We start from the raw sequence: 27,320 nt of genomic DNA, 5'->3' as shown, positions 1-27,320 counted from the left end.
GGGTGCACAGGCAGATGCAGCTGGAGCAGCACTAGTTGGGTCCTATGTCCACCCATGTGCGGCATAATAAAGGGCGAGGGGTGGGGAATGGAGGGGTAGGGAAGGTGCATGAGAACTGTATGCAGCACAAGGCAGGGTGACACACTACATCCTGGATCTATAGCGGTTTTCTCTTCAAGCTGTGCCAAAGACAAAACCAATTTCATCATCCTCACCATCTGCCTAAGAAACTTCACAGACAGCATCTCCAGTCACTGTAATAATGTCAAAACGTGGCCTAAATATCCTGAAACAGGTTAGATATGTTCTCCAACTGCTTGTTCTTTTTTTCGTCCTTACCACAGCATTTGTAACAACGATTGTATTTCATGTGTGAGGGCAGCGTACTGGTGCAGTGGTTAGTGCTGTTGCCTCGCAGCCAGAAGGTTCCTGGTTTGTGTGGAGTTTGCATGTTTTCCTCGTGCGTGAGTTCATTCTCTCCAGGTACTCCAGCTCCATCCCACAGTCATGCTCGTTAGGTTAATTAGTGTCTCTAAATTGCCCATAGGTAAATTTGTAAATGAGAGAATTGTCTGTCTGTTATCCACAGCACTGCAACCCACCTCTCCCCCGATGACTGAGATTGGCTCCAACCCCTGCAGGTCTTGACTGTTAAGCAGAATGGATAATAGATGTAACCATGTATTATTCCTGTTATTACTGACACCTTGATTTCAGTATCAGCTGATATCAGGTACAGGTCTGGTAGCAACACTATTAAAATACAGGTCATAAAACATGTACATTCACTTCATTGCACAAGCTTTGATTAACGTTACACACTCCACAAACACTGCAGTGTTTTTGTCTTTAACTAAAGGTATCTAGCACAGTGTATTTTCTCTCTCCCCCCCCCCCCCCCCCCCCCCCCCCATGGTATCAAAAATGAGCTGAGACCCCCCCCATTAACCGAATTTTTCATACATTTCATTGATAAATTCATATCACAATACACTTGTTGTTACCAACGGAACTTGTTTACATTGCAAATCTAATTCTAACAACCTCCCTAACCCAAATAGGTTCCAAATAGGATAGAATTTGGTATTATACTTGTCTTGCGTTTGCTCCCGGCACTGTTCAAATGTTTTAGGTATAACACGATTTCACAAAGATCAGCTTGAAGTGGTCACAGCTAATCCCAGCTGATGAACCGAGTCAAAATCTACTGCTCCACTTCACAGAAAAAATACAAAATGATGAAGATGAAAGTCCGTGTCTTACTTTGCTCTCTTGGTCCAATTTGCCACCAGACCACTTGAAGTGAGACAGCAATATTCCAAGTAAAAAATGATCTGCTTTCATCCAAGAGCCAGTGCTCTCTATCAGCTGTCTTTCTTATTGATTTAAGAGCATCAGCCTATGTCACTGATCTGTGAGGGTTTAGAAAAACCTCACCGGCCTCTGGGTTGGTTGGAACTTTGCAAACAGACTGCAGTTTGTCATTTTTTAAGCTTACACGTTAGCATTTTTAACGTTCGCTTCATTAAACTCACTCAAACAAGTCAGCCTCTTTGCATTTTCATTTTATGTAATCCCTTGTTGATGGTATCTATCTCTTTATGATACCTCCTTTTTTATATAATTCCGATTATACACATCAGAGCAGCAGAAAACAAGAGAAGTAACACCTAACCTTGAATTGTGTGTCGCAGACATCAAAAGGCACACATTTATACAATCAGTTCATCAGTTAAACCTTTTGAAAATGACAAATCTCCTGTAATTAAACACAATCTTTGATCGTTTCAGAGGAACACAACACATGAAACAGCATACTGATGGGCAAAAACTGCTCCATTTTGTTCCAGAAACAATTACTACTGTTCACTGCTCTCCCACTGTTTTATCTCCACACTTGAAAAATACAAGTCCCATCAAATGGAAAATACCAGCATTAAGTGTCTTAATGGCTTTGGGTCATTGACAGACACCAGGGCAGCTTCATCACAGCTGGAACTTTTTTATTTTCTGCATTTTAGAAGCATCCAGTACTACTTTTAAAAAAATAAAAACTAATAAAGATACAAGGGAAACATCTCATATCTTTGTTCTTTCAAAGTAGTTATTCCTTATGAGGCATTTAAAAATATGTCTGCATAGGAACAGAAGAAACTTTATTAAAACTAGCATGTTCATAATCACACAGAAAGCATTTTTATAAGCCAGTTAACATAAGACATGTTTTTCTTTTCAGTTATACAAATAAGTCTGAGCCTTTTTTTTTTCTGCACACAATGTATTAGTTGTTAGTTAATACCGGGGACTATGAATGTCTAAAATACAGTGTCAAAATAAAACAGTTGTTGAGATGTTTCTGTATGTTTCATAACCTCTGACCCTGTGACCCTGAGTGACCAGTTGATGATGATCTGAAGCCTCATGTCCTGCATTTTTTGTTGCACATTTAGTTTTTTGGCACAATAAGTGACCATATGTGGACGACGATTACAAAGTGGATTGTCATGTTCCTTTTCTAGGTCACCTTTGATTGCCATACAAGCAACTTTTTAATCCAAGGTAGCCATGCTGTATATTCAATTGTACTCTACTTAAACTACCTATAGATTGAGGTTCCACTTCATGACATTGTTTTTTTTTTTTTTTTTAAACCTTTGGAGTCTCCCCCTGCTGGCTATTAGAAAATAAATTATGTGGTGCTTCCACTCTGACTTTTTTGACTAACCTGGTATTGTTTTAAAAAAGGTCAGATTAAGTTTGATGGATGAGCCTTAATCTCTTGCTTTTCATTCATATCCTTCGACATGTAGCCATGTTTTTGCCACTGTTAATGCTCCCTCAGATAAAACCACCAGTCACTGTAAAAACTGAATTTAAGATCTATCTAAAATAGTAAGAAAAATAAGTCCTCATCAATTAATTCAGGTGAACTTTCTCTTCCCACAGCTTTGGTCTAGGTCCATCAAAATAAGTGAGGTTAGAAATTAAACAGACACCCACACAGGTGATTGTGAGTCAGTGGGAGATAGAAGCCAATGACACCTTTGTGCAATAGCTGAAAATGTCACTCATGATGGATGAGACCTTTTAATACCTAAAATGAATTATACTGGATTTATTGACATTTTCTCAGGGTGCACATTTTTTAAAAATGACTCTTAATGTTGCAAAATGTCAGCTGTATGGATCTGTGAGCCAAAAATGAATGTTTCATTCATTATTAAACGAGTCAAAACGATCACATTTTCTTCAAGGACTTCCTTCTGCATCATCTCTGCGCAGGCTGAATATAGAAACTGTTTCAATTGCTTTAAAATTCTGGGCATTCGTATTACACTCTGAAACCCCCTTCAACAATGGACTCATTACTTCACCCAGCTAAATGGGCACAGCTGGAATTAAACCCTAAATATCATGAATGCAGTTACACTTAAATGAGTTCCTTTAAAAGCATCATGTGTCAGATACTCAACATCTCACTGTCTTCTTCTCTCATTTCAGTTTTGTATGCGTTTTATCCGCCTATATGAATCCAGAGTTTTTTATTAATGACGTTCCCTAAAATTACATGATTTGAAATTTTGAAGGAATAATATTTTTCACTTGATTCCCTTTTTTCTTTTTCTTTTTTAACCAGGAGAAACCTCTTGGAGATTTAGAATGTCATTTACATGAGTGTCCTGGCCAAGAGGGGCAGCAGCACAACAAAAAGTTACAGACATAAAACACAGAATAATTATAAACACAGACCAACATGTCCAGAGTCACAGAGCAGAAAGTCATTAAGCATCTACAACCTTACAATGTAATGTACCAGCTTTCTAATTGGTGCTCATTATTTTGTATGTAGGGATGAATACGTCTTTAATTTGTGGCACTTGGGCTTTGATTCATAGTTTCAGAATTTAAAAAAAAGTAATTGTTAATCAGATTGACAGCTACGTATGAACTGATTATTACCTAACGACCGACAACTAATTCACTTCCACTCTGTTCTGATGACTCACCATCATCTCTTTATAGTTCTCTATTCACAAACTATTCCTACAATTCATTCATCATGAATTCTTCCTCATTCAATAATCCTCTAAATGTCTAAACTCTGTTTTGGAAACTTTTGGAAACTATTTTTAGAAAATGATCATTAAGCTGTTTTGGGTAGTTACCCAAATATCACTTGCCAGGTGATGATAGTACTGCATTGCTCTTCGGTTAGGAGCATAACATCTTTTTGTAAAACCCACAAGATGTAGATTTTGAACCAAACAAACTTTGTATAACTTAGCAGAACGGGTGTCATTTTCCTTGGCAAGCTCAGTTACCATCTTAATAAAGCTGCCCTCTTAACCGAACTACAACTTTTCTAAATCCTGATCCTACTTTGATCAAAGCCATGGTTTTAGATTTATTTGCAATTTCACAGTTCTCTTGAACTTACGTATTATAAAAAAAAATGCTTCTCAGTCATCTGCCTGATTATGAAGACTCATGAAACACACCTCAGAAACGTGTATGTTTGTTTCCATAGAAGTGAATCCTGTGTTAATTGTATCATCTGGAGTTGAACTTTGTTCAGCATTCATTATTTCCAATACTCGTCCATCCATTTATCCATTATCTTTAACACTATTCCTTCAGTTAAATGTCCTCCTGGTTTTATATCAAAGGACATCAACCTTTTGTTCCTTTGTACTTGGCAAATCAAAGCCATTTGCAGTCTTTTTATGATGTGCTGAACCACATACAGATTTGCTAAATGGACAAACAGCAACATCATTTTGATGCTAATCAAACTGTCTGGTATCCACACAGACTCTGTTAAAGGAGAAAGAAAGCTGCACTCCTCCAGAACCTCAAGGATCAGTAGACATTTTATATTATGTCTATGTGTCTCATAGAAGATATAAAGCAGACAGGATCTGCACACTGTTTTAATAACTGCTCTATATTTAATCAAAGTTGCTGTTGGGGGAATGTCAGCTAGCCTTTTTTTAACTTTGTTTTTTAAAAATAACCTCACGTATCCTTCTGTGTTCTTGCTGTTCTTATTCTTTTCATCTTTTTCTCTGTAACATCTGCTGGGCTGTTTCAGAACATTTTCCTGTACATTTTTAAAGACATTTGAGATTAAAGCATGTTTGTCTCTGTGTGCTAAATCTAACTAGAAAATGTCAGTTACTGAATAATAGAGCAAAGACATGAAAGACTTGATCTAAGCTGAACTGTCGCCACACTTCACATTTATCTTTCCTTCTTTTCCTTCACATGTACCTTTCTTTTTCATCAAGCGTGACTCACACGACCTTGACATGAAGGATATTTACTTGCTTTTTTACTCACATGTATCCATGTTGAAATCCACAATCAAACTTGTCTAGTGGCTTCTCCGATAGAGATCAATGCTGATTAATCAATGAGGAGACAGAAGCTTCAGCAGCTTCGATGCAACCAGGTCTGTAAGTTTTGGCATTTGTATCCTTCATCATTCTTTTAATTCTGCACAAACAGAAGAATTGTGAGATTTTGTTCTGCCTATCAGCAGGTTGGGATACATTGCATATTTTGTATTCATTGGTCTGCAATAGTCCATCGCTAGGGAACATTTTTGAATGTTATCATTCTCTCCCTCGCTATCTCTCTCTACCTCTCTTTTCCCCAGTATTTCACAGCTCTCTTTGGTGTTTACTATCTGTTTCCAGTAAAACAACAGCAAAACAAAGCCTCAAGGGAATCCACAGTAGCAGCAGCTACATTGCAAACTCTGCTGATGTCACCAAGGACTTTGTGTATTTTGATAAAACTTGTTTTTTTCAATGCTCTCCTACAGTCTACCTTGAAACCATTTATACTTGCAAAGGCTTTTCTGCATGCAGTCTCTGATTTATTCTGCACACACACACACACACACACACACACACACACACACACACACACACACACACACACACACACACACACACACACACACACACACACACACACACACACACACACATACACACACACACAGGGAGCAAGTGTCTGCATGTAAACAACAAGAATTAATCCCGTTCTTCTCAGTTGTTTTGACAAATTTGAATGCGTCAAGCATCTCTACAAACACACACATTAGCTTTTTGTGTAAATGCTGATTTGTTGCACCTGAGCATATGATGAAAGTCTTTGTCATCGCCACAGTAACTGGATAGTAAATTGCCTGTATGTGTGACAGAGATGAATGTAATTATTGCTGCCTATTATAGGCACACAGAGGGGGGACTACAGTGCAAGCAGGATTTGTTGACAAACACCCACATAAAAAGGGACATATTACATTTCAGGGTGTATGGTGCCGTATTAATTGCAAAGAAATGCCCACACAGCCTTTGCTGCTCAGTAGGGCATTTCACATCCTTTTTCCTGTGTGCTTAGCCACACAGAGGCACAGTCAGTGCAGATTTTTGTCCTAATTAAACCCCCGCACTGCCCACCTCTGCTCTGTTCAGCCTGGCTTGGGCAGCCGGGATGAATTCAATTTAATGCAGCAACACAACATCTATGAAGACTTAACAGAAAATGAGAAATCAGTGCCAGCGGCAGGTTGAATGCTGCCTGTATGTCAGATGCATTGTCACACAGAATGCATATCACTGGAAATATCAGGAAAGGTCATTGATTTGGCTTCAGAGGAGAAAGGTCAGCTTTTATTTATATATTCTGATGTTGAAAGAAGAAAGACGTGTGACAGTTTTTCTGCACAATAACCGAAGAAAGTTGCTTTATTTGCAAAAAAAAAAGTGAGCATGAAACCTATGCAAATTCTGATACTTTTTGAAAGGATCAAGTCAGATTGAGAGTTTGCCCTCAGACTATAAATGACAAAGCAACACCTGACGCCCTGACTGTCACTTTGACTTAATGTTGCATCTGCTTGGGTAGCTACAGGAACGGCAAACCTGTCAGTCAGGATCACCTATACAGAAAACCAGCTCTTCAATGCATTCCTTTCTGATGATTTGATAAAGATTGTGAATATTGTAAAATACCCCTCTCTCAGAGGGAGAGACACCCAGGGTGCTATCAATCTAATTCCGCTTTGTCGCTGCAGCAAGTGCTTAATCACAGCAAAAAAAAAAAAGCCTGGAGAGGAAATGAAATGCATCAGTGCCACTGCAGCTGAAAATGACAATCAGCCAGTTCAGCGATGCCTCTGATGATCAGGCATATCAATGAGCTCAGAGAAAGAGACCGAGAGAGAGAGAGAGAGACCCAGAGAGAGAAAGAGAGAGAGAGACCTGCTGCCACAGAGCGAGGCAGCAGCACAAATGTAGGTCAGTCTGCAGCATCTCTAGAAGTATCAGAAAAGATTTGGGAGATTGATGTGATTTGAATTTACTCATGTCAAGAGGTTTAAATGGGACCATATAACCGGAAAATATTACGTTTTTAGGGCCCAAGCACCAACCTCGGCGCGAGGACCCTATTGAAACTTAAGGAGTTATTATTCTCCCTCGCCACAATGAATTGCTTATTTGGGGGCTTTAACATGTATGAAAACTCATCAAAATTCAGCCTCGTGTGAAATTTACGTATGAAAGTCATTCGGTGCACGCCGAATTGCTGCACAGCGCCCCCAAACTTCACTCAGGGTACTGCGGTTAACCGACATGCAGGAAAATTGGTGAGCCATATGTAGCTCAATGTGACGAGAAAGAAATTACATCATGACCATACTCTTAAATGTACAGGAAGTGCGCTAGGTACAGTCAAAGTCCAATTTGCGATTTTTCAGATTTCACAGCATCCCTATTTGAGCCCTATTTTATTTTTTACAGTGTATGATTTGAACGCACTTGTCCTAGGGCGGTTCATCTGATCAATTCAAGTTTGGTATCAAATGAAAGGAGAAAAGTTCAAGATTCAAAGTCGTGCAAATCATGAGGTTTCACTGTAGGACGTGGCCGTTGCGGGCACTTAAAGTTTGATGACATTTAAGGCCAACAAAATAAATTGTTATAACTCTGATATGCAGTGTTCTATCATCAACAAATTTGTCATGCAAGATACGGGGCCCACACTGAATAAAATTTTTTTAGTCACAGCGCCACCTGTTGACAGCAGGAAGTCACTACTTCTGAATTAGCAATAGCCATTCCTACACGGTTGCTCATATCTCCCTGAATATTGGTGTGGACTATCCTAAGACCTTGGACATACTATGTTTCCAAGCTCAAAGGCCTGTGGCAAACGGTGTCACCACACAGACACATTGTTCAACATCGTACAGGAAGAAATTATTTAAAACAAAGAAATTGTTATAACTCTGGCATTTAGTGTTCTATCATCACCATATTTGGCATGCAAGATGTTGGGCCATTCCTGAACAAATTCATATTGGTCATTTCTAATAAAGTCACAGCGCCACCTGTTGACGAAAGGAAGTATTTGCTTCTGAATTAGCACAAGCCATTTGTACATAGTTGTTCATATCTCCATCCAAATTGGTGTGGCCCATCCTAAGACCTTAGACATACTACCTTTCCGAGCTCAAAGGCCTGCCTCAAACGCTGTTGCCATCATACGCGTCATTCGCCATCAAACAGGAAGTAGTTATTTGAGGGGCATAACATAGTCGTATACACAAGAAACGTCATACACATCATCCCAGTGGGAAAGCTAATCTTTTCATGTGGGTATAATAAGTGGGCATGGCTTAATGGCTCAGTGGCGCCCCCTTGACAATTTCAAAAAGGCCAACTCATAGATGTTTTTTTCACCTACATGCAAATTTTTCACCTACATGCACATTTACCATGTCAAAACCTACATAAATTGCTGTTTCACCCATATTCTAAACCCAACAGGAAGTCCGCCATAATTTTTTTAATGTAAGATAAAATGGCTCATATGCCGGCACCGGCATGTGCCACTCAAGTGTCGCATATAAGTGGCATATGCCGCGACACATGAGAGAAACATGCCGGTTTGGTCCACTCATTTGCTGTGGCATATGCTGCATATTAGTGGCATGTGCCGCGACACATGAGTGACACATGCGGTGTCACATGCGGCACCATATGCCGTTCTGGTCCACTCGTGCAGCAGCATATACCGCATGTGAGCGGCAAATGCTGCGACACGAGTGTCAGATGCCGCGGAGTGGATCAGACCAGCATATGCCACTCATGTGCCCCAGAACATGGCACTCATATGCGGCATCTGCCGCTTCAAATGAGTGGACCAGACCGGCATATGCTGCCGCATGTGACACTCATGTGCCACTCATGTACAAGATATACCACGGCAAATGAGTGGACTAGACCGGCATGTTTCTCTCATGTGTTGCGGCATATTATGGTGCATGAGTGGACCAGACCGGCATATGCCACTCATGTGCCGCAGAATATGGCACTCATATGCAGCATATGCCATGTCAAATGAGTGGACCAGACCGGCATGTTTCTCTCATGTGTCGCGGCATATGCCACTTATAAGTGGCATATGCCGCGACACATGAGAGAAACATGCCGGCAGCATGTGACACTCATGTGCCCCTCACCTGAGTTAACTTAGCACAAAAAGTGATTGTGCTGGGCGAATCTGTGAAAGCAACAGGGGAAACGTGTTGTTCGCAAACAATAAAAATATCTTAATGTTATCTTCAGTGTGCCACAGACTTCTGATTGGTAGTAAGATATGATAAGATGTGATTGGATAAAGAATATTTTAGGAAACAATATGATAACATATGATAAAGTATGTTATAATAATGTACAATATGATGCAAAACAGTATTGATAAAATAGGATATGACAAAACACATAATAAGTCTTGCACTGAATTGTGGATTGTGTTTAAAAAATAAAATAATTTTACAAAAGCATCTTTGTGTGTTGCTTTCATTCAATCACATCACACAACAAAGACCAGGGGGCAAAAGGAGGGAAGTTGCACTTTGATGTGGGTCAGTCAGATTGTTTAAACCTCATATGACATTCAGCAGATTTTGAAAATGCTCTTGTGTACAGGCGCTGGGGATTAGATAAGTTAGATGGAAAAAAAGAGAAACTGTTTGTTTTCAGGACCCTTTCAAGTCCAACCGAAATGTAAAAAGTATATCGTGCTTGAGTATAGTTTTCTTGCAGCAGGAGACATATTTTTGGATGAATAAAGTGTCAGTGCGAGGACACTGGCGTCTTCTAAGACTTGTTTGTTATGGATATGCATAGCAAAAATAGCATGATGTAAGACGGTGGGCTTTTTAGACACCAGCACAGTCTTCACAGAGCACTTTTGATCCTCTCCTCTCAGTCAATGACTTGTCAATGACTGAAATCCTTTTTTGCACAGCAGCCGTGTCATTAGCTCCATTATCATTTTAGGCCTGGCTTACCGGTGGGGAGAGGAAGGAAGCAAACAACAGAGAGATAATGAGGAAGAGTTATTTTCTGGTGTAAAGAATGTGATTTATTCTGTTTTTGCTGTAAATTTTGACCAAAAGAAAGAACTTAAGCGAACTGGATTCAGATCCATGATGACAGTGACTTGTTTTGATTATCTTCCTTGTCTGACTGAAGTCTTAGAAGCCTGAGACATCAAGACAAATGCTTTGTCTATGTGCAGCCAATTTGTTAGCACAGCGGTGTTTCCATGTTGCCTTCATAAAGACCTCTGTGAAGGCAAGGCAAGGCACACATACACACACACACACACACACACACACACACACACACACACACACACACACACACACACACACACACACACACACGCTAACACAAACTTGGCAAGATCTCTTCTTTGGCTTCATTTTATTCTATTCTGCACTGAAACAACTCCCCGAATTACAGTAAATCGTCATACAGGGATGTTGTTGTCATGTACTGTAAGAAATGTGAATTGTAGAAATCAGCATGGATTCAGGTTGTCGACATCAGCAGCGCTGTTTTGTAAATGATTGGTCATATAAAAGGTTTAGTTGTTCAAAACTAGGCCAAATAAGGAAACTATGCCATTTTGATTTCAACAGGCACACAAGAAAGTGTTTCATGATTTATCCCTTTGGAGACTATTTTGGAGAAAGGCCTATTTTGTTTAAAGGCCCTGGTAATGTCTTCATCTTCCTCATCTGATTTCATTTCTGTTGTATTCACACTCACTTGAGTGTAAAGACTGTGTAACACAATCTGCAATCTTGTTAGAAATCTTTGGCAAGAACATCGCCAATTACTACCGAACAATATTGTTTACACTCCACTTGTTGCTCTCTCTGATTTGTTTTTCTTTTTGCTCATAATCCAATTCTTTTGATTTTTGTCAGGTCTTTAACTAAGCCTCACTGAGTTTACAGGTTTGGGGAGGGATCTGTAAGTTATTTGCACGTCTTGTAAATTCCTGCCAACAGTTCAAATCAGTCTGGGCCTATCAAGCTGTCATCTGCACACTCCCACCTGCTGTAAGGTCAAGTACAATAGTAACTCATATGAAAAACCCCAGCCTGAAAGTGTAAGGTCTTGTCATTTATTGCCTCCACACAAATATGTGATAGTGGATCACAGGCTTCAGGTCATAAAAAGTTCATTTTGTTATGTCATTTCTGCCACAAAGGCTCTGAATGTTTTATAAGACTGTCCAGAGACTGAATGCCAGTTAGACGGGCAGAGCTTTGAAAACTGGCTGATACAATAAAATGAGTGGTTTGACCTTCCTGCTTGTGCCCTTTAAACATAAAACACATGTAAAAGACGTTTTCAATTAAATCAAAAATGGTCTTTATATATTTATTTGATCAATAATTTCTGATTTTTCCACGTGTTTTCTGATGTGCAGTACCTGTGATGATAAAACTATGCTGTATAAAATAAGGACCTTTAAGAATAAAGCCTTTCCATTACTTGACATGTCGTTTTCCAGCATTTTACACACAATAGCATCATCTGCTGGATATGAACGCTAAACCCACATCACACAACATTCTGAAACTGTCCATTAGAGGGCGCCAATCACAAATTCAATGCAGACAATCACTCCATCCCAGTGTGATGCATTGAAATCCATAATGGGGTTATCATAAATGCTGTTAGAATATTTGTATACTATTTATTGTACCAGCTTTAAAATCAAATATGTTAACTGCTGTTAATTATGAGCTAAACGACTGTGTGATTTGGAAGAACAAGCTCACTCAAGTATTATATCTTTGAAGCAAAAAGGCTAACACTCAGTGAAATTATGTTTTCCTTTTCTATAAATAGAGTGGTATGGTGCTTTGAATATGTAAACATGTACACCGGTTAATAGGCATTGACAGGAGTAAATAATGGAGATAAAGAAATGAAAATTACAAAATAAGTTTATTCATATAAACAACTACAAAATTTTATTAAACTGGGTAACTTGTAGGCGGGAGACAAATGTGGTATTACATTGTTTCACAAAAGCAATATCAAAACACATACAAGCAGATAGAAAGTCCATATGTACTCCTCACATAGCCCTTCTGCTTTCAGTTTGAGTTTGTGGAGCTCGCTCTGTTTGTTAGAGGAGGCCCAACTATCCTGAGATTCTCAGATTTTGAAAGACTTGGACAAGACTTTTGGAAGAACATTTTCCAAGTTTATCCTGCACTTTGTTTCTCATACACTCTCCCACATAGGAAACATCCCAAACGGCCTCTTATTTACAAAGTGTTTCAGTGCTGTGAAGACTGAGACTAACACTGCATAGATGATTCATTCACACCACCAGAAACATGGAGTATGTTTTCTTTTTTTCTTTTTTTTAATATTATTTAAGGGCTCCCAGGGTGACCGAGTCCTTCCCCTCCGTGGAGTATGTGAGCGAGGAACGCTTCGCAGTGGCGTAGGAGGCGTATGAGGGGGCAGAGGCGCTGGAGGAGGAGGGTAAACGGGGCAGAGTGGACGTAGAGGAAGGGAGGGGTTGAGTCTGTCTATCGGGAGGGCAGTAAGCAGGAGAGGAAGACCTGCCTTTGCTCTGCAGGCTGCTGCTGCTGCTGCTCTGCAGAGGGGAGCTGGACGTTTTGGGGCCTCGAGTCAGAGATGACGTAGAGGAGCTGGAGAGCGGTGACGTCCTCAAGCCGTAACCTAAGATGCCTGTGCTCATCAGAAACTCCCTGGAGCCATAAGCAGGAGGAGTCGGCCCACGGGAGCCAGGAGGCCGGTGGATGTTTTCTGGTGGTAGACTTCTCCTGCTAGGGATGTCATAAATCCCAACATCAGGACCATAGAGGGCTTGCGATCTGGCTTGGAGACGCAACATCCTATCCCTCTCCTCCAACTCCCGCCTCTCGTGAATAGATGCCATGAGGGTCTTTGAGAAGTTGTCATAGCGAGCAGCAGCAGATTTCGGTTGTGTCAAACCCTGCGGGCCGAGATCCCTGAGGCTGTCTCTGAGACATTGAGATGCCAAACTTTTAGGGGGAAGGTCTCGTGTTGTCACGCCTTGGGATGCGGGGTCTCTCTGCATAAGGCCTTGGAAAGATGGGGAGGGGTCTCTTTGAATGAAACCTTGGAAGGAGGGAGAGGGGTCCCTTGACGTGAGGCCCTGCAGGGAGGGTGAGGTCTCTCTGGGCTGAGGAGACTGTCTGGTGATGCCCATAAACACGGGGCTGTAAGCGTGAGGAAGAGGCCGCTGCACCACAGTCCCATCTGCACCCAGAGACATCAAGTGAGAGTGGTAGCCGACCGGTGGAGCCCCTCTTTGAGGCAAGAACTGAGGGTCTGCAGGGTTCATGAGATTATCATAGGAGAGGCTGCTGCTGCTGTGATTGGCCAGCAGACCGGAGGAGGTGATAATACCCGGTGCAGGATTCGATCCTAAGCTGTCACTGTGCATGGTGTGAAGCTGGGGTTTGTTGCCATGGCGATTGCTGTGTTTGAGGGTGAGTGAGCGAGAATTTAGGGTCAGAGAGTTGAGCTGCAGCGAGGCAGAGATGCTGTTGGTCTGGATGGGCAGGCCGGCTTGCTGACTGCCTCTATGGGGGCTTTCTTTAGAATCAGAGCGGAGGTCGGGACTCCTGTTGTTCCCCTGCTGCTCCGATGTCTTCAAAAACTAAACAACACCACAAATAAAAAACAAACAAGCAAAAACGTTGTTTGTCAGGGAAGGATCACACTCATATAAAAAAATATATATATATTATCATTAGACAGTGAAGTACCTGCTCTGGAGGAATTGGTGACGATCCTCTGGATATGGCCTCCAGGACCGGCCGTAACTGTGGCACAGTGGGGATGGACACCGGAATGATGGTTTTTGTATGGTGTCCCATTTCTGTCAAAACATAAAAACAACAAATTTTAGACTGTGGATATCCAAAGAATAGCCCAGCAATGGAACCATGGAGGCTTTTAAGGGATAAGGCTGAACATATATATATTTTTTTAATTTGAACAAACTCTTGAAGACTCTTAGGGGATACATATACCTCAGGCCAATAAGATACAAAATATATTAGCCCATCAAAGTTATCTATGCATGTATCTCTTTCTACAGAAAAGGTGTTAAATATGTGTACATGGTGCCATTATACTTCTGCATGCCTTTTTATGCCTATTTCTTAGACTCATACTTTTTTTCCTGCATGCATACTTTTATATAAGCATTGTTGGAGAGAGCTTGAGAACTGAGGAGATCATTACATATGCTTCGCTTCAACAGTTTTGGATCTAAAAATAGAGAACTTGACCTTGAACTGTCAGATATGTAATTGTGCAATCAGAAGGACGTATGTGGGATGGACTCAGAATAGACTTAAGCTCATGATAAAAGAAAAGAATAATGTTGCCAAGACTGTTTGCTCACTCATAACCATTTTCTTAGAACAATGGGGTTCTATGACACAGAGGAATAAACTAAAATGGACTTAGGCTACACAGACAATACTTGTTTGTTGGATCAGTGTATCATTTTATTGACCTTGCAGTTGGGATTGGATGCTTCTTTCATTTTTTGGTATTTTGTCACTATACCAGTGTATATAAACTGCCTCAATTCCTTGCCTGGCTATTACAGTGTAATTGTGTCATGCTACAGTACCATCTGTGGCTGTTGAGTGGCTCTTCAGCAGGGCGTGCTCTGGTTTGGGTGGCAGTGGTGGTGCAGTTTTCATCTGTTTGATGTCTGACAGCTCGACAGCTCCTGCTGACGTTCGCTGGAAGGAGGGAAAAATACCAGAAAAACATGAGAGACCTAATCCCTTGACAGCTGAGGTTACAATCCTCAGATGATGCCCGAGAAACTTTTGAATTTGGGATGTAATTTGTTGATGCATACTTTAGTTTGAAGATCCTGAGTCTGTATCCCGTTGTCACGGACTTTCACTGACATCTGCCTGTCAATCTCTGGTCTCAGGAATGGAGGCTGGATGTGGATGACTGTTTTCTTATAGGGCCGTGCTGTGTACCTTTAGTCACATCAATCAGGACGTCAGTCTGTGAGTTTTATAAGACATCATAAAAAGAACTAGACTAAGTTGAGGAAATGGCTCTTACTTTGGAGAGATGGGACTGCAGACCAGATACTCCAGATTGTTGCAACAACCTCGTGTGAAGGGATTCACTCCTCCTTGAAACTTCCCAGTTACCTGAAGAATCACAAAAAGACAAGAATACATATTGTATTACATAAATATGAAAAGATCATTGGTTAGAGAATCAGCTCATTCGGGCAGAATACTGTCCACCAATAAGTCTGGTTTGTGCCTGTTAAAAGAGAGTGGTTCCTGTGAACAGAAAATGAAACACACTCTAAAAAGTTCTCTAAACTAAATCTATGCAATGTGGTCCTACTTCTTTTCTGATGGTAAGTGAATAGATTTCCCTGCAGTTCCAGAGTTGTATTGTGGAATCTTATATTCTTTATACTTTTATGTTTGCTCATTAACTGATCCAATGCATTACACATAGCATTACACATATCACGTATACATGCACCGTGTCCTTATATGACCACTGCAACACACGAACCTTGCACGATACTCACCTCACCACAGGTGTTTTATCTCACGTACACAGACTCAACAACAGCTCCTTATAAGGACTATTTTTTAAACTCTCAAGGACAAGTTATTGCTACATTCACATATTTATACACTGACCACAAGGTGCTGACACAGATAAAGCTACACCTTTTTCTTTGATCCTCCTCTGTAAGTTTCGATCACACTATATGCTCAAGTATATAAAGATTGTACGCCCCAAGAGCGGGCAGAGAACTTACTTTGTGTATCCTGTACGCATAGCTGAACTTCTCTCCATGCTGCATGTAATAAACTGGGTGACTTAGCAACTCAACAGTTTCTGAAAGTCTCTTTTATTTACTCTCGTCCCAAGGTTCGGAGGGTTTTCTCTTTCTGCTGATTTTCTGCAGGCCCAGTTCTACCACAGTATATAGCTACATTTATCTAAACGTGTATGAGTATATGTGTATAGATACAATTCTATAATTCACTTAGCAGACGCTTTTATGCAAAGCGACGTACACCAGAGAGTAAGAACAACACAAGCAAGGACACAACACACAGATACAACATATATTACTATTTTTGTATATACCGGTATTCCTAATTGGGTGACGGTGATTTCAACCCTGCTAATGCAAAACACCTGGTATGTGTATGACATTTAGGATTAAAGCTCTGCACTAATCTATCTGGTTTGGCTGTAAACGTCTGTATTAAAATATCTGATCTATTGTTGCAGTGTCAGGCTGTTGCTATCATAACAGCTTGCAAGGGAAAATATTGTAAATATGTTGGTTATGTTGAAAACTCAATAGAAAGAAGTTTAAAAAAAAAAAAGCTTTAGTAATACTTAGCGTATGGTTAAGGGCTAAATGGACTTGGACTTCTTACTGCTCAAAGAGCTTGTTCACTACATGTCACATTCACACATTCACGCCACATTCCTTCACTGATGGCAGAGGGCTGCCATTTAAAGTGTCTATCAGTATTAACTTATCCCATTCATACAAAGTCACACGCTGGCAGGGTAGCAGCAGGAGCATTCGGAGGTGTAGTGTCATACCCTCGCTATATAATATCAAGAACATATACAGTCAAGGCCTGCTAAAGGTAACCCAATTACTGTTTTATCTCTCGAATTTTGCTTATTTATTTCTCTATTTTTGTGTCTTTTTTTATGCAGCTCTCTAACATTGGCTTCGGGATTTCTAATAAATCTTAAAATTATGATTTTGAATGTCTGACAATCTATGGGAGAGATTTAGCTGTACTTGCTTTATATAAAACGTGTATCTGTATAACCTTTGTTTTAGTTAGCGCTATGAAACCTTTCCCAAATAATACATCAATATGTAAGTCCTTAAGACATATTTTTTTACATATCATTCATTTTTTATGTATTTCCACTGGTATTGACAGTCAGTTTAATAACCGGAAAATCAAACCTACTTGTTCGTTGGTGGTGCGTCCTCTGGAGACCAGGTACAGGTGGAATCCAGCCAAACCCAGGACCGGGATAAGAAACAGTCCTGATATACTGATCACAACCAAACTGTGTTTACTGTAAAGGAAAACTGCTTCGTTAAGTCTCGTTTGGACAAAGGTGTCATACATTCTACACAAAGAGAAGCACAGTTGTACATCCACATTAGGATACGTGACAGTGCAGTGCAGCTTCCACAGGTCGTCCATGTGGCTCAGGACGTATACGAGACCAAAGCTGAACACACAGATCATGTGGACTGTCAGAGAAAGCAGAAACAGGAAGAAGTAGCGGTAGTTTCGCCTCCCGATGCAGTTGTTGACCCAGGGACAGTGATGGTCGAAGTCCTGAGAGGGGAAAGTGGGAAATAACAACAAAGCATTCATTTCAAACTTAAATGTCGACTGTGCTTTCTTAATACACTTTAATACCGGCCCACTGAACCCTTTTTCGAATTGCATTTCTACTGAGACTACAAGGGATCTGAGAAAAAGGATTAACCTGATTAATGAGATTCTCTCCCTCCACCACATTCCGTCCATCATAGCTCCACAGAAATCTCCTTTTTAGACTTTCCCTACAAACACTGCTGGTTTTCACTCCCCTGATCTGTGCATCCATGCCTTCATTTTCCCCATTTTGATTCCCCAACACATATGCCATCTCGCGCTCATGTATGCAGTTTTCATTTCTGCAATCTCTCATGTTTCTTCTTTACTACACATGCACCCACCTCCACACAGTGATCACAAACGCTGCAGTGGGAGCAGCGTGGGGGTCTGTAGAAATGACACGACGCGCACCACTTCATCCGCACTTGGACACCCTTCACGTCCACATTCTTGTACAGCGGAGCACGGAACTCGTCATCCTTGTCCTCGTCCTCGTTTGCTGGAAAACGAATGTGACGATTGTTGATGTAACACTTCCATAGAGCAAACGATAAAAGAGATCTATCTTCTTCTGTGAGCAGAACATCCGTTTGATTACTCACCCATTGGGAGCACACCTGCATCCATGAAGGTTGCCATGGTGAAGTTGGCCAGCACGAAAAGAAAGAGGATGGCACAACATGGTGGCACCGCTGGGCAGATGGTCACAGCCAGCCACGGGCATCTGAATATACAAAAACAGAAGGAGAGAAAAAAAAAGTTCATTCAAAGCAGAATGTAAAATTTCCAGTTTTCCAGGGTATTTTTTACATCGCTGGAGTATCCATCCCTTAGAGGTTGAGGTTAACACAAATCAGGGCCACAACAAAGATTTAGAGATAATCTTCATCCCATTTATTCCGAGGGGAGAAGAAGATCCCAAAAGTAATTGTTTACAGTTAAAGATAAGCATGTATTAGTGCGTGTTCACCAGGGCCCACAACAAGGGATTAAATGGTGGGGTACCCTGCAGGAAAGGCAAGACACTTACTGTCTCTGTTTAACACGATAAAGTAGGACAAGACACCAAAAGGGATGCAAGGAACGATTATGGTCGTGACTTTATTATCTTTCCTTAATCAATTAGTCCATTTAACTGTAGAAACAAGAATCCTATCTTTATGATTTTCATGATCCTGCATTGTCAAATACTTTTTCATCTAATAAACTGTCAAAAAGCCAAATATGTATTTAATGGACAATGAATATAGTCCAATAAAATATTCCCTTTTCAATGATAAATGGCATGATAAATTACTTTATTTTTAATGGTGCAAATCAATTATTAATCTTATTTTAATATTTAAAAAAAACCTGTCTCTTGCTAAAGACCCTTTATTATACAAAAATGTCAAAAAGAGTCCCGGAGACTGTCGAGGCCTTGGGGTTTATGATTTGAGATTCGAGGATTTAAAAAGCTGGAAGGATTTGCTGCTTTCCTGTTTTATAACATCATAAACTGAACATTTTGTGAGTTCAGGCTGAATGGTCGGACAAAACAATGCATTTTAATGACGTCATCCTGAAATCTGATAAACCGGGATGGGCAATTTTTTGTTGGACAAGACAACTAAGCGATTGAGTTGCAAAAGAAATCAGCGCATATGTCCATATTGAAAAGAAAAATACTTTTTAATGCAAGTAATCTGCTTTTTTTTTTTTTGCAAATGGTCATTAGAGTGATCATTAAATATTTGAATATTTATCATAACTGCTCAATTTAAAGCACATGTAAAATGACTGATTGAGCAAAAAGACATGTCATTTATAAAAATCAGTGCAATGGCTCAATATAATGTCTTGTCTAATGTTTTTTAATCACATCAACTTAAAGAAAAAAAATAGCATCCAGTATCAAAGTATTGATCTGAGTTTTCTACCAGGATTGAACCAATATCCATCAGTGCATGAATGCCACCAAAAATCTTCGAGAGACATATAAAGACTCTGAGTGTGTGTGTGTGTGTGTGTGTGTGTGTGTGTGTGTGTTCATGTGTGTGTGTGTGTGTGTGTGTGTCTACATGCTGAACCGTACTGAAGTATGGATATATCTCGGCTGTGTGAGATTAGAGGGAGGGGCAGTGTAATCAGGTTACAGTGATAGACAGAGAGGAAAAGATTCACTGGATTATATTTACAGTGTTTGATTGAACATCACATGGTTAACCTACATTTACTGTAGAAGTCAAGTGCATGGGAATTTTTGTGTTTGATTGAACATCACATGGTTAACCTACATTTACTGTCGAAGTCAAGTGCATGGGAATTTTTATGTTCGAGTCATTAAAAGTCACATTTTTCATTTTTGGTTTTAGCACAGGTGGAGAGAAATTATGAACCTGTAAAATGCCTGTGCAGGTTCTCAGTCTTCCAGGTCATTGTAAATATAAACATGTAACTTTAGAGCCTGTAGATTGACAAACAAAAAGAGTAAAGCTGGATACAATTCTGTAGATTTTTTTTCCAGACATATCTTCACATATGAAAGGTTAAAACAGAAAATCTTGTAAAAGTGAAAATGCGGCTTTTCATCCCAGCAGCAGCTCCAATCCCCAAACCCCCACCTCAGCTGGTTTTAGGCTGTGGGGGAGGGGTTATTTTCCCCCCACGAGGAACGCCTGCTGATGCCATGCCAGATGCAAACCCAGTAATCCCTGGATTATGAACTCTGGATTACAGACCATTCCTGCCAGTCCAGTGCATTGTGTATTTTCCCATATTCGATACAAACAGAGCGTGCGTGTCGTCAATGCACGTCAGGTATCAAACAGCACGCTACTATCTACTGTATACCGGGAGATCATTTCAAATGGTATTTCACTTACAGCACAAGATGAATGAAAAAAATGCAAATTAGACAAAAAATATATTTTTGGATCTGAATAATTTTAGCATAATTAAATTATAAAAAACCTTAAGAAGCAGAGAATATGTGACAAAAAGATTAAGGAGTATAATATGATCCCTCCCTCCCCCCTTTAGGCTGCTATTCTGGATTTGTATCCAAGTTCTTCCAGCTAAATATGGTCATGTTTGACATGTGCTTAAACTGTCACAGCTGATCACTTACATTAAGCTGTGTAACTCGAGCTGGTTAGTTACAAAACTGCTTCTTAAGAGAAGGTCACCAAAACGGGACTGAATTATATTAAATACATTGTTAATCCATATACTGGTTAACTTTTAAATGATTTCCCATGGTCTTTAAAATATAAGTATTAGATCTATCTTCAGATAGATAGATCGGTTCTTGATATATTCCATTGCATTCACCATCAGGTTGCGGCAGATACCTCTACCAGTGAGCTGGTTTCTCCCTGAGGGAAGTTTTTTTCCTTGTCAGAGTTGCCAAGTGCTTACTCATGGTGAATTTATTTCAGTCTTTGTACATAATATTAAAATTGGTGCAGACCAGACCTGCTTTTAATGTAAAGTGTTGTGAAATAACTTTTGTTCCGATTTGGTGCTGTGTTAATACAAATTCATTGATTTACTTATGAAATACAGCCTGCTCCACATCTACATATGAAACTCTTAAACCTGCAAGAGTTTATCTGATTGATTTCTTGTAAAACAGATTACAATGTGGACGCCTCTGCATGGCCGGCAAGCTTCCATCATCATGGGCCTGAGGCCATCTGGACTGCAGGGAGAGACAGTTCATTACACCGCAGCGTGGCAAAGACAAGCCCCACCTAATGAAAGAGCTCGGGCAGAGCTGTATTAAATCACACAGATCGGTAAGCTGCTCTGCAATCTGCATGCTGCCTTCATCCCCACAGTGGGTCAGTGGCACACCAGACGCTTGCAATAAAGTTGGTTTGAGCTGTAAGTTCACTACTGCTGGCAGACAGGGGTCCTTCAGTGGAATATTGTTACAGTTAGATAAATGACATCACCAACATGTAATCTGTCAGATTTGAAGACGCAATCACGAGCACAGGAAACTACTGAAGTAAAAACATTTCCACATACTGGCCAATGAATCACCAGAAAGCATGTGGTCACAGTGTGCTGGTTTCAAATGATCTGCAACTGTTGTCATTCACATTTCATAATTTTCTTCTCACTGTGCACCATCCGTTACATGTGAAGGCAATTTAAGATGTATTTTGTGCGAAACCTTCAAAAGCGATGGATTTTGACTGTTAGTCTACGTCTTTTGATGCTTTAAAGTTAAACAGTTTGAGCTTTAAATGAGAGAATAAGCAAGAATATACTATATATTTGTAACATTTTTAAATGTAAGTTCTACATATTTCAGTTAACCTGTTCTTAACATGGTTTGCTTAACTCAGTTTAATGCTAACGTTTGTGCTCAGAAGACTCCAATTTCTGAAAAGACAGACTATGCCATTTTTGAAGAAAAAAAAAATACTTTTAATGGATGAAAGTTGAATTCAGGAGATTTAAAAGTCAAAAGTATTTAATCCTTAATACCTCAAGGTTAGGATACCGCAGCCCCTATCTGCATGAAGTAGCTCACAGTACATGTAGCTTGCAAATCCAAGCTAATGTTAGCATGCAGTAATGTTAGCCAAAGAAAATTCTATTACATTTAGTGAATTCAATGTGAGAATGACTCTACTCTACTACATCTATACTTTAACCTGTGTGTACAGTATTTATAAAACCAAAATCTACCTCTATATAAATGGCAATAACAATGTGCTAAATTTGAAGCTAAAGGCATATTGAAATTGCCATGTAGATAAACTGGCTCACAACTCATAAAATCTGCAAGCAATACATTTAAATGTTATGTTAAGGGTTGGAATTGAACTCACGATTACATACCATATCATACAATAGTATTTCATATCATAACGTATACCATAACATATGATACAATATCAAACCATACCATACCATATAATACCATACAATATACCATAGCATATACCAAAAATAACTGCCCCTAAAAAAGTAACGAGGAGGATTAATGTATTTATACGCTGAAATCTGGTGCCTGCTACACCTCTTAGCATGCTTCATCTTGTAACTTCTTTTCACTGCTGTTTGCCAGTATCCTGCAGTCAATTTCTTCTTTGGCCAATTACCTTCTGTTCATGCTAACCTCATTCATGTCATAAGTGTCACCGTGAGGATTCATTAAATAGGAACCTGGGGAGTCAAATTGTCAAGGTAATCTGTTCAGAGCATAAATGTACCGCCCATGATTTGATAATTGTCTCAAATGAGTCAGGGTGACAATATATTGCCATAAAAATGTTTTGTCCCATCCTTATTTTATGACAGTTCATTCTGCCTACACTTGGCACTAGACATTTTCAGCCTAGGTGAGCACACCTTTCTTCAGATAATGTAGCCTTTCTAGATTCAGAATATTTTTAATATATTCAATACAAATGTACTCTGGTAGAGTATAAATTAATTTACAAAGGACATATTTCTTGGTCTTTCTGATGTCTTTGGTATCTGCTGGGTGTAGGCGACCTGCCTGAGTTCGACAATACAGAAAACCTTGAGTACCAACCCAAACAAAAGTTCACGGTCAGAGGAACAAAAGCAGGAAACCGGCAACTGATGAATTTTATCGGGCAGAGGAAGACAAAAGAGCCTTCGACATTTAATGAGCTCTACTAAACTTGCAGTGGAAACAGAAATGCCTCCACTAATAATGCACACACTCATATTATAATTGCATGAATATTACCAGATGAAAGGACTGCGACTTTAAATATAACATGGCTGCAGGGTTGAGAATTAAAATCGGGGATAAACGCTTTTATCTTGATATAAAATGTGAAAAACAAACGTACAAAATGTCTGACCGGATGGTAGAGATGTTCCTATGATTCACAGATAGCAGGGCAAAGGGCAGGGTGATGCTATGGCAGATGACAAGAGATGTCCCTTTGAATCAGTGTAAGTGAGGCAGGGCTGAAGAGAGCCTGGCACCTGTCTATCTCCACTTTTGGAGGAAGTGAGTCACTCCAGCTGCAGCTGCTTACTTGGCAGAAACACGGGATATTAGACCAGTTATGGCTCATATCAGAAAAGTGTGGGCCTAACAGGCAGCTAACACAACACTGACTTTCTGCCAATTTTCCTGAAAAAAAAAACCACGTGTCTAACTTCCTGATGAGTGTTTATCCTAATAGCCTTCAAGTCTACTGTATGTACCTTATATTTGACAAGCAAACAAAACCAGAAGGGTGTTTAAGACACTTACAAGAGCATTTTTTTAACTTATGTAAGGGTATAGAGACTCACTATGGGATCATTTTAAGCCGTGACTTTAGAAAATGACAAACTTTAATCTACCAGGTTGTATAATTTGAAACAGTTTTAGGTTATAAGGTCATTTCAGTTCATTTGCAACCCTGGCCCCATTAGAGGCAGATTCAGCATTCGTTCTTTCAATCACTTGCAGTGTCCTGGTTTTGCTGGTTTTGCAATGCAGTCCCAATTAAGAAGTCTCTTTTCAATCTTTCACGCCAGCAGGCCATTGATTTTTTTTTTATATATATCTTTTACAACATAGATCAAGTTAATCAGGGCTTTTCTGGACCTTCTCTGGCCTGTGAGTCTATGTCCGAAATGTGCGATTACTTTAACAGGAAGCAGTTGTCAAGATAGAATTACAATAAAGGAGTCTGACATGTTTTGACCAATTTTGGTTATGTAAATATAAAGCAGATTTTGTACCATAAATGCTATATTCATTAAATATATCAACGAATACAGTTTCATCATTCTGCTGCTATATATAACTGAAAGCTTTGATGTAACTCACGGCAGGAAAGACTTAGAAATTCATCAACACATGGATGTCTTAGTGACATTACCCAGTGGTTTATGAAGAGGCGCTATGAAGAAAGATGATGGCGGTAGCCATATTGGAAAATGCTATCTCAAACAAAAGTTTGATCCAAGCAGCAACCTCTGGTTCTAACAGTCTGGTTTAAAGAAACGAACGTGGTCTCAATAGTTAATTTATTTAACGGCACTGTATGAGGGATTCATTTTTTTTATAACTAATTTATGTCGCTTCTGTTTTGATGATATTAAAGCTAACTGCCATCATTTATAAGGAGCGTAGCTGTTTTGAATGACAGACAAGAACATTGTAGCTGTAAGCCAAGAGGCCACAGGGCCCGCCTCAGCCCCAGCTCTTTGCCTGTAACTTAGTTAGTTTAAGACAGCATTTTTCAATAATAGCACAGATGGGCTTCAAAGGTCTGCTCCAGAAACCAATGGGTGTTATCACTGAGACTATGTTCCTGTCTATATAAAGTCTATGGTTTGATTTATCTAGAAACAAGCGAAAAAGTGGAGTTTAGGAGGGCCTTAATCCTCCTGGCTGAAAAGCTACAAGGTGCCAACTTGTCGGTCAACTCAACCACACCACTCATTATGCAAATGTATGCATAACTCTTATTATCATCAAAATGAATGAGTCTGTAATCACATACAGTTATTTTTATTTTATTTTTATTTTTTACCAACAGAGAAATTTGCAAAAGAAAACAAAATCATTTTTTGAAGTAGACTGTCAATCTCAGATGGACACTCAAGGAACTGCAGTTTCACATTGGCTTCATTTTCAACACAGAAAATATTATGTATTATAACATATAATAAAGATTTGTAGCCTCAAGCTAAGGCCAAACTAAAAAAACTTAAATGAATGTATTTTAAGGGCTTTAAGTCACTCCAAAGACACTACAGAATATATCTGATGTCTGATAGTAAATTCAAAGATCTATTGACTAAATTTTTCCCAGATGGGGGATCAAATGGCATTGGCGACAGGATCCTAATCCCATACTACCAATCTGGTGTCAGATTCCAGTGGAAACGGTGAACGGCTGGAGAATACAGGAGAATCTAGGACAGATGTAGCTACAGAAGTCAAAGGTCAGTAGAGTGGCATAGAGCAGATGAGGTGTGAGCGTTCCCTCAGTATGTCTGGATAACAGAGGGGGTTTCATATTGAAAGTACTTTACTATCTGACACTAGTCTGCTTGTTTTTGTTCTTTGTTGGTTTTATGTCACATAAGGATTTGAAATGTATAGGATAAATCTGACTATCCTATAGTTCTCAGCTAAATTGGATTCGAGGGTATTACAGGATATTGTATTGAGTTTTTCTCTGCAGTGCGAGCAGCATTGGCTTGAGCTGAGTCTTTTCAACCTCCCACTAGCTCTGCCTTACCTCACAAATAGGTCAAAACCAGGAGGCTAAAATTAACTATTCCAACGCCAAACGTTGCATCAAAAACTTACATTTCAATCAGTCTTATCATGTCTGAGCTCAACAGAAACCATGCCTATGGTTTTAAAACTTCTGCAGAAGTGTGTGTTTGATTTCCAGCAGCTGAATTTACGACATGTATGGCCCATAAAAGTATTCCTACACTGATCTTGATTGTGGGTGGCTTATCCCCCACAACTGTGCTTACTGTGAGTCCTCAGGGTGCACCGGGCAGGCACCCAGACTTGCCCACACTGTGAGCCAAACAGGTCAGATGTTAGCCGCCCTTGGTGGGACTGCCAGCAGAGTGAAGTTAGAGGGGAAGAGGAAGAAATGGTGCCTTTTGTGCATTTGTTAAATAAATAGATATGTTAGAGCAGTTTTTAAGTATACAAATGAGAGTGAAAGGGTATATATAGTAGGTCCATATTTGTATTTAATGATATTTAAGAGAGGGATCTAATGGGTGACATTCTTAACATGTTATGATACTCGATTCCACATTTAAAAAAAACAAAGACATTTTGAGAGAATCCCTGACATAGCGATTAAATAGCAAAAGATTCTGAGGAGCAAACAAGCATTGCATGTCATCAACTTTACTTACGTGAAGACGAAGAAGAGGGAGGTAGAGCCGACCAGGAGGCAGGCGGCCGTGCACACCGGGATGAAGGCGCTGGGTTTCAGCGATTCGGCGCCGCTGGCGGGCATCCTGTCCTCTCCGCACACATCAGAGTCTCATCATACTAACGGAAGCGACAGTAAACGCACCACCGTGCAACTAGTACCCGTTTGTTTGCGTTTTTCTTTTTTTTTTTTTCCCGGACAAAGCCCAGTCTTCAACCTAGGAGCGCCGGAAAACTCATTGTCGTAAAGGAGTTTTTAAAAAAAAATAAAAAATGCTCCAGTCTGCAGCGGCTATGCCCGCTCCTGCATCCCGTCCTGACTGTGCCGGCAGGCAGCGGCGCACAGATGCCGCCTCCGGTTTATCCCTAAAAGGAGGAGCTTTTCTACATGAATGACGTGAAAACTGTAGGCTACTACACACCACTGAGACTCCAGCTGTTATCTGACCAACAGCTGGATTGTCTCTTAAAAGACAATTAAATTTAAAGCAAACATACTCACTAAATTAAAAAAAAATAGGCTTATTATAGGCTAATAATAAAAATGGTAGGCTATATCTTCTTAAAATTATAATGTTGACATATTGCCTGCAGGTA

General features: G+C 39.9%; 1 protein-coding gene across 1 annotated transcript; it reads right to left on the bottom strand.

The window, feature by feature from the left end:
* Window positions 1-12,313: 12,313 nt before the first annotated feature.
* zdhhc8a (zinc finger DHHC-type palmitoyltransferase 8a) lies at window positions 12,314-27,055 on the bottom strand. Its single transcript, XM_020629878.3, has 10 exons — window positions 26,705-27,055; window positions 18,439-18,560; window positions 18,178-18,335; window positions 17,619-17,791; window positions 17,411-17,513; window positions 15,492-15,583; window positions 15,274-15,403; window positions 15,037-15,151; window positions 14,159-14,271; window positions 12,314-14,049 (listed from the first exon to the last, which is right to left on the bottom strand). The coding sequence occupies exons 1-10, from the start codon at window positions 26,806-26,808 to the stop codon at window positions 12,766-12,768; spliced, it is 2,394 nt and encodes a 797-aa protein (XP_020485534.2). The 5' UTR covers window positions 26,809-27,055; the 3' UTR covers window positions 12,314-12,765.
* Between the last annotated feature and the right edge of the window lie 265 nt (window positions 27,056-27,320).

This window comes from Labrus bergylta, chromosome 17 (genome assembly GCF_963930695.1).
Source record: "Labrus bergylta chromosome 17, fLabBer1.1, whole genome shotgun sequence".
Taxonomy (NCBI): domain Eukaryota; kingdom Metazoa; phylum Chordata; class Actinopteri; order Labriformes; family Labridae; genus Labrus; species Labrus bergylta.
The sequence above is the reverse complement of the archived record's forward strand: the minus strand, read 5'-3'. Positions and strand labels throughout refer to the sequence as shown.

Bases quoted from the DNA above. Each gene is read 5' to 3' on its own strand.
- zdhhc8a (XM_020629878.3), bottom strand. From the start codon at position 26,808: ATGCCCGCCAGCGGCGCCGAATCGCTGAAACCCAGCGCCTTCATCCCG. The intron at 18,336-18,438 runs GTGAGTAATCAA...TTCGTTTTCCAG, and splicing joins TGCAGGTGTGCTCCCAATGG to CAAACGAGGACGAGGACAAG. The intron at 14,272-15,036 runs GTACTGTAGCAT...ATGTTTTGACAG, and splicing joins CCACTCAACAGCCACAGATG to AAATGGGACACCATACAAAA.